This window comes from Cibotium barometz, chromosome 37, assembly GCF_041138505.1.
Source record: "Cibotium barometz isolate CiBa-2024 chromosome 37, ASM4113850v1, whole genome shotgun sequence".
NCBI classification, from domain to species: Eukaryota; Viridiplantae; Streptophyta; class Polypodiopsida; order Cyatheales; family Cibotiaceae; genus Cibotium; species Cibotium barometz.
This window is the reverse complement of record NC_141082.1, coordinates 32,676,223-32,688,417: the sequence shown is the minus strand read 5'-3', so window position 1 is coordinate 32,688,417 and position 12,195 is coordinate 32,676,223. Positions and strand designations below refer to the sequence as shown.

The following is a 12,195-nucleotide window of genomic DNA, read 5'->3' as shown; positions in this document are numbered from 1 at the left end:
CCGGAGAGGAAAACGCAGCCAAAGAGGGGCTGCTGTCCTGAAAAAACAGGCCGCCTAGATCTAAACTCCAAGTAGGAATGAAATGCTGATGAGGCTGCAAATCTGTCAAAAACGCAGAGGATAAGGGGCTGTAAATAGGGCTAAATCTGGGGCAGCAGATGGAATCGCTGAACTGGGAGCGATGATACCATGAAAGAGTGCACAGAGCGGAAGCAATAGAGCACTAGAGTGTGCTGAATAGAGAGTGCAAGAGAGAGAGAGAAAGAGAGAGAGAGACAGAGCAACTATGCTGAATATACTGAAGCAATACAGTCCCAAGCAGTCTCATAAGTGAGGGAGCAAAAGATATACATGGCAAGATGAAAAAGTCCAGCCCACCTATTTATTGGTGGGGAGAGCTGGCCGATTGGAGCTACATATGCTGGCTGACTGGGAAAAAACCATAGAAGCTGGGAAAAATCCCAGAAAAATATGTAAAATAAGGGTGGCCAGCCCACAATCAAGGCCATGCAAAAGGGACCAAAAGGACACCAGAAATGGGCAGAAACCGGGGATGAATGTGCTAACAATAGGACCACATAAGTCTGCATGAACAAGAGCAAGTGATGTCAAAGATCTGTGTGTCGCCTCCTTCGGAAAGGCGGCTCGGTGTTACTTCCCTTGTAAACAAGAGGAACAAACATAAGATGGAGCCTTGATGGTCGGTAAACCCTCAACCAACCCATTCTTCGAAGCTGGCTGTAGAAGTTGATAGCTCAAATGGCAAACCCAGCATGCCAAAGAGCAGAAGAAGAACTAGAAGAAAGCAAAGTGGTCAACTTGTACAGACCACTATCTTGGACTCCCTGAGCCAAGATGCTACCAGTCTCCTTATCACGAATGGTAATCTCATAACGAGAGAAGATCACCTCCGCACCTTGAGCTATAAGAGCACTCACTGACAAAAGGTTAAATGTCAAATCTGGAATGTACAGAACGTCAGAGAAGTACATCTTGTCCTCGGAGGAGTGGAAGATGGGGATGGTGCCATGTCCATGCACTGGTACGGAAGAAGAATCACCCAAAGTAATCTCGCCTGTCCTAGCAGTGAAGTCCTGGAACCAATCTCAATGGGGTGTCATGTGAGCAGTAGCACCGCTATCCACAATCCACGACCGCAACTGAGAAGTCACAAGAGCAAGTATACGACGAGTACCTGCTAATAGAAGAATACCATCATCCTTCTTGGTTTGAGACACCGCTATAGAGGAAGAGTTCTTTGCTTCTTCACCCCACTTCTTCTTGTGACCCTTCTTGCCACAATAATGACACTCAATGTCCTTGTTTTTAGAAGATCTGCTTGTCTTTGTCTTTATTCTTGGAGTTCTTGTCAGAACCCCCTTTCTCTTTCTTCTGTTCATTCTTGCCTTTATCCTAGGCAGCCAAAGCTCCATCAGAACCACCAGAAGAGTTGCTAGCCCGCTCCTCAAAGCGAGACTCAATCTGCATAATGGAGGGGAGAACTTCCTTCCAAGGAACTGGAACAGGACGAGGAGAAGAAACAAGAGACTGAAAATAAGCATCAAACCTCTCTGGAAGCTTGGAGAGAAGCCGAATAGCCATATCCTCTTTAGAGATATCCTTGCCACAAACATCAAGCTCGTCCCGGAGATCTTTCATCTTCGAGATGAAAGTAGATAAAGATGGAAAGGCAGAAACTGATAGGTTCATAAGCTGCTTTTCCAAAGCCAAAATCCATCCCGGAGACTTAAGATCTGCAAATGCCTTCCAAACTTCATGTGCAACATCTGCTGTATGCACATGAGAGAGAACATAATCTTGACAATTCAACATCAGAAAGGAGAAAACACGATGATCATTCGCGTGCCAAATATCAATTTGTGCCTAAGTCACACCACCGGAAGCAAGAGTGGGAGGCGTGGCATTGGCAGGTGTAACAAGCCAATCCCAGAGATCCGCGCCACGCAAGGTTGATTTCACCTTCACCTTCCACAAAGTGTAGTTGGAACCATCCAACTTTGTAGACTCAGAGAACATATGAAGTGTAGACGGGGCACCCATCACAAGAGCTTGGGCTCAATCTCAGAAAAATGCACAATCTCAGAAGGAGTGTCCACCACAAGTACCAAGGTTGCCACCAAAGCTAGAACCACCACAAGACCCCCTCTGCAATAGGGAATGTCCACTGGAGAGGAAAACACAGCCAAAAGGGGCTGCAGACCTGAAAATACAGGCTGCCTAGTTCCACACTCCAAGAAGGGAGAAACACTGATGAAAAAAGTACCTTCAAGCTGTAAGCGATGAAGTCAAAGTGAAGGGAAAGCGATCAGCAGCAACTATCCAGAAAATGCACCATCCAGAGGGCTGCAAATCTGAGGAAAATGCAGAGGAGAAGGGGCTGTAGATAGGGCACAATCTGGGGCAGCAGAGAGAATCGCTGAACTGGGAGCGATGATGCCATGAATGAGTGCACAGAGAGGAAGTAAATAAGCACTAGAGTGTGCTGAGCAAAGAGTGCAAGAGAGAGAGAGATGGAGAAACTGTGCTGGATATACTGAAATGATACAGTTCCAAGCAAGAGATAGAAAGTATCTCATAAGTGAGGGAGCAAAATAAAGACTAGACTATATGAAAAAGTGAGAGGCCAGCCCACCTATTTATAGGTAAGAGGGGCTGGCCGAGTGGACAAGATGAACTGGCCAATTGGACAAAGTGAAGCTGGCCGACTGCATCCAACGTGAAAAATCCCAGAAAAATATACAAAAAAGGGGTGGCTAGCCCACAATCAAGGGCCATGAAAAGGGACCAAAAGGGGCACCAAATATGGGCAGAAACTGGGGATGAATGTGCTAACAGTCACAGTCACGACGTACGACAAATATCAAATCCTAAAGGGTTCTACTGCTGTACAGTGTTGCACTGATGATGAGCCATCTTGTCACGACTCACCATGCACTATAGTGTAGAGTGCATGTGACAGATATCCACCAGTAATTCCCTCCTTGGCCTTTTCCTCGGGTGTTTTCTTAGTTTTGAAGTTTTTATCCTTCTTGCCTTCTGAGGTGCTCTGAGAATCTTTCTTGTCATCTTTGCTATTCTGAGCTCCCTTCCCCCCATCTTGAGATGACGATTGTTGGGTGTTGGGTGAGTGCTGTTGGGGTTTGGATCTAGCTTGGATCTGCTTGGGCTTACCTTCTGAGGTGCTCTGAGAATCTTTCTTGTCATCTTTGCTATTGTGAGCTCCCTTCCCCCCATCTTGAGATGATGATTGTTGGGTGTTGGGTGACTGCTGTTGGGGTTTGGATCTAGCTTGGATCTGCTTGGGCTTACCTTCGTTTAGCATCATGTCACGTGCATCCCGCACTTAGATGCCACGTGGACATATCTGAACAAGAATGTGCAGGACGTGGAGTGGAAACTGGTCCCATGCGAGCCCAGTCCGGGGCGAGTCAGCCAGGGCTCCACTCTATGCGTCCGAGGTCAGGTGTGCAATGTCTTGCACATGAAGTGGTGCCAATCCGCGTTGTGATGTGAGTGTCCATCTGTAATGTTGTCATAGGGCCAGGTGTGGGATGGCCCACACAGGCTGCCCAGCAGTCCAGTACCCTTGTGCAGGGTTGTCCAGCAGTCTGGGTACTGTTCTCGGTTCATGCGCAGGATGGCCAGCCCATTGAATGGTGTGAAACCATTTATTCACACTTTTTCCAAGACCTAGTCGTGAGGCTCTTTAGTAGCTGGCTAACTGGATACATTATGGGGTATAAATACCCAAGTCTTGTTTTCATTCATTCATCTCATATTTCACAAAGTGCTGCAACAACTCAAGGGCCCGAACAGCCAAGGGAGAAGCTAATGCAAGGGTGAAGGTTGAAGGTCAAGGGCATAGATTTATTGCAGCCAAAATCGGTCAAGGTTCAGTCCTTAATTTTCTGATTTGCATCATTCTAATAAAGCAAATACACCATTTGTGGTGGGGGCCCTACAGAGGGTATTTGGGACCCAATATTGTCTCCTCTCTCTCTCTCTCTCTCTCTCTCTCTCTCTCTCTCACCGATCCATGATGATTCACAGTTGTATCCAGACACATGCACACTTTTTCTTTTGTTTATTTTCTTCCGATGACCGGAAGAACACAGTTGTATTATTATTTTTTGTCTCATAGGCCGACTTTGGCCTCTCGTAGACGTTAATATCTCTCTCTCTCTCTCTCTCTCTCTCTCTCTCTCTCTATTCGTCATGAAGGATTGCTGAATTCTGAGCATTGAAGTTACCGAAACGATTCCGAAGCTTCCGCATGTTACATTGGTATTAGAGCCTTCTTCAAGTGTGAAGATTCAGCCAGAAAAACCAGAAAAAAAGAAAGTTTTTTTTTTCTCGCTTGTGTGGTTGGTTTCTAGACTCCGGTGGACCACCCACTTTCGATGTGACTCATGTCCCTCGAAGGATGGTTGGTTTTTAGCCTCCGGAAGCCTCTGGAAGTCTCCTACACACATAGTGGATGGTCAGATTGCGCTCCGAAAAGGAAGTGCTTTTTCTTGCTATGGCGAGCTACGACGAAGAGAGAGAACGACAACCTTGGGACTAGAGTGCACCAGGTGGTCCATCTAGGGCTTTAGGCATGAGTGTATCAGAGATGTTCTGAGAGATGATACGAGAATTGGAAGAGCAGAAGGCATAGATCTTGGCTCTGGAAGAGCACACCCATTCCCCAGCTCCTCTTTTTCCGTCTCCTCCTTCCTCTCCTGCCGTGTTCCATATCCATAGTCACATGGGACGCGAAACGGGGACGGGAACGGGGACGGAAAAGATTGAGAATGGCCATTCCCTGTGACTAGAGTGACATGGGACGGGAATGGGAACTGACTCCTTTGAAGGGTCATAACCACCGCTGAGTTCTATGCTCGAGGCACAGATGCGTTTAGTGGAAATTTGACAGATGGAAGACTGTGTGGTAGTAGCCCATGCTGCTGCACAAGACGACGCCAGGCGACGCATGGAGCATGAAAGATACCTTGCGGATTTGGACGCAAGAATGACACCAGTGGCTTCCTCGAGTCATTTTCTCGAGAAAATGAACTTCAATAAGTATAATGGTAAACTTGACCCCACAACTTTGTATTCTTGGTTGCATCAGTTTGAAGTTTATTTTGCCGCAATTAGAAAAAGTGATACTGACAGAGTAATCTTGGCTAGTTGGTATTTGGAAGGTGAGGCCATTCCTTGGTGGGACTCATGCCCACACTAGATTAGGTATGGCAGCTTATGTTTGGGACGAGTTTGTTCTCGACCTTAAGTGGCGGTTTCTACCGCTCCATTACCTTGAGCGACTCGAAGATGAGTTTAGGGGAGCGTGTCAAAATGCGCAACTAGTTTTGTAGTTTTGCCAATAAGATTTCAAACTTATGTTTGCAGTTGGACTTATCTGACAAGGACAGATAGGGCAGTTCCTTTATGGCTTGGACACGCAAATCCAATGGGAGGTGCGTATGTTTAGGCCAGTCACCTTCGAAGATGCACTCTCGCTTGCGCAGAGTGCTGAAATTAAGCACAATGGCAGAAAGCCCAAGACTTGCCTGCTTGCTACTTCCAAGGCTAACATCTCTGGGGAAAAAGGCTAGAACCAGACGGGGTCTTTCCCAGGACAGAGCACGGGAACCTCTGGCTCCAAGAACTCAACCAATGTGTCCAAGCTTACTCTAGATCAGAAAGCTCAGGCAAGCAAGACAGGTGGTAAATTGAGTGCTGAGGAGACAGCTCAGTACAAGAAGGAAGGTAGGTGCTTCTTTTGTCATACAAAAGGACACACTTCTAGGTAATGCTTTGGTTGGAGCAATCATTAGCTGGGAGCTTGAAGATAAGCAGAAGGGCGCTCATGACCAGGAGTATGAGCTCAACAAATTGCTCAAGACCTTTGGTTACATAGGTGGCCAGAGAGTCGGCGTCTTGTTTGACAACGGCAGCACGGAGGATGTGGTCACGGAACAGGCCGCTCGATGAGCCCATTTCGTATTGACTTCGGTGGACAAGAAAGTTAGAGGGATTTAGCACAGGCACGACGACGAGCATCAAGTTTGAAGCTCAGAGTGCTAGATGAGTCATTTAGGGCGTAGAGTTTGTGCATGATTTTATGGTTGCCCCTCTTGTAGTCATTTCTTGATTCTGAGCAAGAGTGAGAGCCATCCTCAAGGTTGGTCATGTATTGGGGAGGTAGAAACAATTTTTTGAGATCGGACACGAAGATGTCCTATACATACTGTGGAGCCCTTGTGATCGGGTCTATATGGAGACTCCACCAATGTTGCCACCTGGTAACCGCTTCACTAGAAAGGTGAGGTGTTGCCAGGTGGACGCGATCTTGAGGATCTGAAAGCTTAGCCAACGGAAAATTTGCTACAAATTGATGAAAGAATTGCATGACTGCAACACGATCATGCTTACCATCATACTTACTAAAATTTGGTTGAGCTCTTATGATGGTGGTGGTTGGTGTGGTGGAGGAACTCGCTTCTTGGTGTGCCAGGATAGGGGAAGAGACATCATGTTTGGCCTGCAGAGCTGCTATGAACTGCTGGTTCTGGAGTTGCATAGCTTCGTTGCTTGGTCAGCCTGTCTTTAGTCTTCTTCAGCCTTGCATTTGGCGTCCTCGGCCCTTCGTTCATACTCACGTTGAGCTTCTTTGGCCCGTCGTTGTTCCGTCCTTTTGGCGTCTTCTTTTTGCCTTTGTTGCTCCATGATGATGAACGCTTTTTAGCTGCTTCCTTGGCTTTTTCAGCTTCCTCCTTAGCTTTTTTTCTTTGGTTGCTTCTTCTTCTTCTTTAACCTCTAACTCTTGTCTTAGCAATCTGTTTTGTTCCAAGAGTAATTTGATGAAGTCTTCATTGTTTTGTAGAACGTTTTTGTAGTGGTTGTCTTCTTTGTAGGTGACTATGTCTCTCCTGACATTGTGGAGGCTTGGGTGGTTTTTACCCACCGTAGTTTTACCATCCACGAAATGCTCTCACTTTTGGGTAGCCAAGTTGGGTTACAACAACCTGCAGCTCTGATACCAAAATAGATTGATCGTCATAACGCACACCAAAGCCTTCTTTATACCCATGAGTTTATGCAATTCTAGTTTACTTGACACGGAGGAGAAGAGAGAGAAGATCGAGACGACACAATATTGGGTCCCAATCACCCACTGAAAGGCCCCCTCCCCCCACCCCCACCCCCTCTGCAAGTAGGAGTATTTGCTTATATTTCTTTGGAGAACTTTGTACAATGATGAAAAATGACTGAGGACTGCCCAATGCAAGGATGAAGTAGACCGAATGCAGGCTGAACCATATGCTGTCCAAGCTCCTTTGAATAGCTCTTCGATGACCACTATGCCAACCCAGAATTGAGGGATGCACATATGCGCTGAATGCTGCCGACTGCTGTATGGATGCTTTATATGGCTACCAACTGGGTTTCCATGCTACCTATAATGCTTTTGTGCTGGCCAACTTGCTGAATATGCTGATTCTGCTGGCTGACTTAATGATGTGAGGTCCACTGAGGTGGCATAGGGTGTAAAGACCCATATGCAAGGTAACCCCCCCCCCCCCCCCCCCCCCCTGATGGGGTGCCTTATGGGCTGGCCCATGTGCATATGCCCTAAGATCCTTGCTAATGCAATGTCTAATGCTAGGGTTGACCTGTACATGAACCTATCTGATGAATTCTCTGAGTGGGTAAGAGCACTGACACATGCGGACTCTATGTGGCTTTGGAGACTGACCTACGTAGCTTGTGCCTGACATGTCCCCGATTGGGGCTCACAATGGGGTCATGGCATATGACAAAAAAGGTGATCCTACTGCATGAATGTTGCGCTGATGTAGAGCCAGTGTGTCACATAGCACTCTAGTGCATCGTGCATGTGACAATGGCCAGTTCACGGCACTTGCTGCAGCTTTAAAAAGGTAATCCTACTGTATGAATGTTGCACTGATGTAGAGCCAATGTCACACAGCAACAAAGTGCAGGGTGCATGTGACAGCGGCCAGTTCACAGCACATTACAGCAGCTTGAAGGCACGTAGATCAGGCCTAAACAGAGGTAGAACAGGCTGGCCAGTCAGGGGCGGTGGAAACCAGTTCAAATCAGGTCCATATCTCCCGTCAAGTTCAGTCTGCGTAGGACAGCAAAGTAATCTTGTTTTGACTCTCTTGCAAGCAATAAAGCAAATACACCTATAAGGTGGGGGCCCTTGAGAGGGTGGATAAGGACCCAATCTAGTGTTTGTGTGTACTTCTCTCCGCCCTTTAACTTTGCAATTCAGTTGTCAACAAGTGTTAAGCATCAATATCTTATTATTAAAATGCTTCGGCAAGCAAGTGCATGTTACATTATCAATAAGAGAAGGTGTTGATTTTTTTTTCACCTGGCCAAAGAAGTCTTTGGGTTGTTTTGGGTATTGTGGGTTTCCCAGCTTCACCCACCCTTCCTTATCGCGAAGGGATGAAACTTTTGCCAATGCATTGACTAAGATCATCTTCATGTTTTGGTGTGTTTGTGACTATGAGAAGGGGAAGAGTGGAAAGGGGGAGGGTTCTTAGGTATTTGTTAATCTCGGTTGAATCAATTGATTGGTTTTTGTCGGTAATCTGCTAAAGAGGGGTGTTTTTTCCATTCCTCTACTCTTAAATCATGGTGTTCAGATTATGGATATTTTTCTTTGTTTATTATGAAATGTACAGCTTTTCCCAGAGCTCAAGAGGGTGGTTTTTCTGGATGATGACGTGGTAGTCCAACGTGACCTCGCTCCACTCTGGGATATTGACATGGAAGGAAAGGTTAATGGAGCAGTTGAAACATGTCAAGGTGATGATTCTTGGGTGATGTCCAAAAGGTTCAGAACTTATTTTGATTTCTCAAAGCCACTTATCGCGGAGAACTTTGATCCAGAAAAGTGTGCTTGGGCTTATGGGATGAATATTTTTGATCTGGAAGCATGGAGAAACTCTGACATCACAGAAGTTTATCATCATTGGTTGAAACAGGTGCTTTTCTTATGCCTGTGTGCCTAAATTTTGGTCTTCTCTTTTGAAGCATTCTCAGCATATCTTGTACAACCTTTTACAAAGAGTCTAATACATGTGCCAACTTCGAAGCATGCTGCATGCCAAACTATATTTATCAAGTAGGTCTAGTGTTTAAATTCTTTGCCTTAGTACTAATTATGCATCATTACAACACCACCTTGGGTTAGTTGTTGTGGGAAAATATTGTTTGGTGGCCTTACATACGTTGAGAAGTTTTGACAAGATTTCAAGGGGAAGGACTGGTGAAAGAGTGATTTGTGATTGGGGCAAAGTCCCAATTGAACTGGCTTTGTGTAGAAAATACATGGTTATTGTTATGTCGTGGAGGTACCCTGAGCTTTTTTCCTTATAGAATGTTTTAATTTTAGTCCCTTTCTTGCTACATGCCATTGTGCATTATTAATATTTTCTGATCTTTTTTGCTCAAGCATGTAGGTCGTAAGACTGTGCAAAAGTTACTGCAGTAAGTGATGGAAATCCCCATAGCATGTTTGACATGTGCCTTTACAGGTTCCTAGTCTATGGTATCAATATCAACTTGTAAGTAGTGGTCGCTGTAAAACTTCACCTTGGAGGAGAGTGAATTAATGCTCAAGAGTTATAAACCTGGAGGATGTTGGGTTTAGCATTTGTCTACTGAGGCAGACGTCAGGATAAGCTGTCTTGGAATTATGAGAAGCTGGAGAATGTTGAACTCTTGTCTTCTTGTGGGGGTTGGGCATCAAGCTACACTGTAATCTGTCTTGCTGGATGCCCTCGTTTAGCCACATCCAGGTGGCATATATGCAATGCCATGTATCTCCTATTCGGGCTTGGCAAGCATGTGCATGCTCCTTGGTGTTCTAGCAAGTGTATGGTCGCATGGGATGAATACCATTCTCTGAGATTCTCCAATGACACCTCCAGGTCCCTTCATTCTGACTTGACTACTACAAGAAGCTACAAGCTCATAAGTTTTTACCCGAAATACTACGAAAAGTGAAGAGTCTGAAAGTAGAGTGAAGAGTGAAGAGACAGTTAAAAGTTTTTACCCGAAAGATTACGGAGAGTGAAGAGTCTGAAATAATGATGTGCTGCTGTGCGTGTTTGTGCAGATAATGATGTGATTTTCTGTGTCTTTGATATTCACCTAATCTTGGCTACTTTTGCAGAACATTAATGTGAACCTTACCTTGTGGCGGCTGGGTACTCTCCCTCCCTCCTTGATTGCTTTTGATGGCTACGTGCGTCCAATTGATCCCTCTTGGCACATGCTGGGATTAGGATACCAGCCTAAGACTAACATCGAGAAAGCCAAGCATGCAGCCGTGATCCATTACAATGGGCAAGCCAAACCATGGCTGGACATTGCATTTCCAGAATTGAAATCTTTCTGGAACAAGTATGTAGACTACTCAAACGAGTTTATTCGGTACTGTAATATCCTTGAATCCTAACCAATTTTTTGGCGTGCAAATCATTCTTTTGGGTTGTCGTGGACAAGGCTTATGAAGGTGCCATTCATCTCCTTTTATAATTGACACGGACACATAACAGAGTGCTCTCCGTATTGGGTGAGCCTCGTAATGGGAAAAAGGATAAGGCAGCATGAGCATTTCCTCCAATTTGTATCAAGTTAATCAGTGGAGCTTGTTGTGTCCCTCATTATTGTGTCACCTCACTTGTCGAGAACTGAAAAGCTTCACAATCCAACACATTCTTACAGGTGCAAAAGGACAACTCTCTACTACTGCCTTTCTGAGTTTTTCTTTTATCCAATACGATCACTGTGTTAGCTCTTGAGAGAGAACGACAGGAACGCAGATTCTCCTGCAATGCAACACTTTCAGAGGTCTTAGAGGTCTTGGGTTCAATCCCTGCCCACAACACTTTCAGAGGTCTTAGAGTCTTGGGTTCAATCCCTGCCCACAACACTTTCAGAGGTCTTGCAGTCCATGTGCCTTTCTTCTACCGAACAGATCTGTACAACAAGGTGGGAATAGTGTAGAATGGACGAGTCACATGGAAAGCAAACAAAACTCTTCTCTCTAATAATGAACCTGATTAGAAAAGATGATCAGACAGATCACAGTGTGGCTGCTATATTTTTCCATAGATTACCATTAGAATACATTTTCGGAGTGCCACAGTCCAAATGATGAAAGGAAAGTACATGAATGAAAGGACCGTGCTTGAAGAAGTGGCAACAAATTGATTTGTGCAACTATCAAAGACTAAGAAACACACAACTGGAAAACGAGCAAACAACATCCTTTACAAAATTTTGTACTGTCTGATTTCTTTGATTTTTGTCGATGTTGTTGGGCCAGATATCTCTTTTTTTTCTTTTCTTTTTTGGGCCTTTTGTTTTTTTGGGGCTAGATATCTTCATTTTCTTCCTTAAAGATTCAGTAAGGTTGAACTAGCCATTGTAAAATGGGAAATTTGTAATCGAGTAGTTCTTTTTCGCAGAATCCTTGGAAAAACATTAATAAATGTTGGTTTCTTAAGGTAGACAACAAAAGCGAAAAAAGCAAAACACAGTGAACTCAATGTGTTGATTGATATTGATGTTGAGGAACATAGGCCATTTTTATACAGTTCTTGCAGGATGCAGTCGTGATGCTATGAACCTCATGTTGTCACTGCGCTTGCGAGTTTGATTTGCAATAAATTGAGGCTCCTGTTTGTTTTGGACCTCATACCCCCACAGTTTTTTCGTGCTGTTGGAGTTCTGTTGTAATGGAAGTTTGGGATTGGTTTTCTTGTAATGTAGATTCTGAAACTTCTATAATAAAAAAAAAGTGAATTCATTTCACATTAATAGTAAGTAATATTGAGAGGATTTTCTCCTTACATGGGTTGCGTAATAACTATATCTATTCTTATTCTCATGCCTTACATGGGCAGGTTCTAGAGGAAGAATTACACGGTCAAGTTCTAGAGAGGAAGAATTACACATGACAAGTTTAGGAGAGGAAGAAAGAGATTTTGGCATAGGTTTGGGGAGAGAGGGAGGGAACTTTCAAAAATTGAGCGGAGTTGTAGGTCACTAGTCATAGCACAGTTGGGAAAAAGCATGGAACCACGTTTATCCACACATTTCGAATTGCGAAGTATATAGATTTGCCAAAAAGCTAAAAATGTA

General features: G+C 44.7%; 1 protein-coding gene across 1 annotated transcript in view; it reads left to right on the top strand.

Moving 5' to 3' along the window:
* Window positions 1-10,707, top strand: part of LOC147617193 (putative galacturonosyltransferase 13) — a 78,073-nt gene extending 67,366 nt beyond the window's left edge. The window contains exons 5-6 of the mRNA XM_086776806.1: window positions 8,724-9,026; window positions 10,220-10,707. Of these exons, the coding sequence (XP_086632932.1) occupies window positions 8,724-9,026; window positions 10,220-10,504 (588 nt within the window). The 3' untranslated portion in view covers window positions 10,505-10,707. The remainder of the gene's footprint in view (window positions 1-8,723; window positions 9,027-10,219) is intronic.
* The last annotated feature ends 1,488 nt before the right edge of the window (window positions 10,708-12,195 follow it).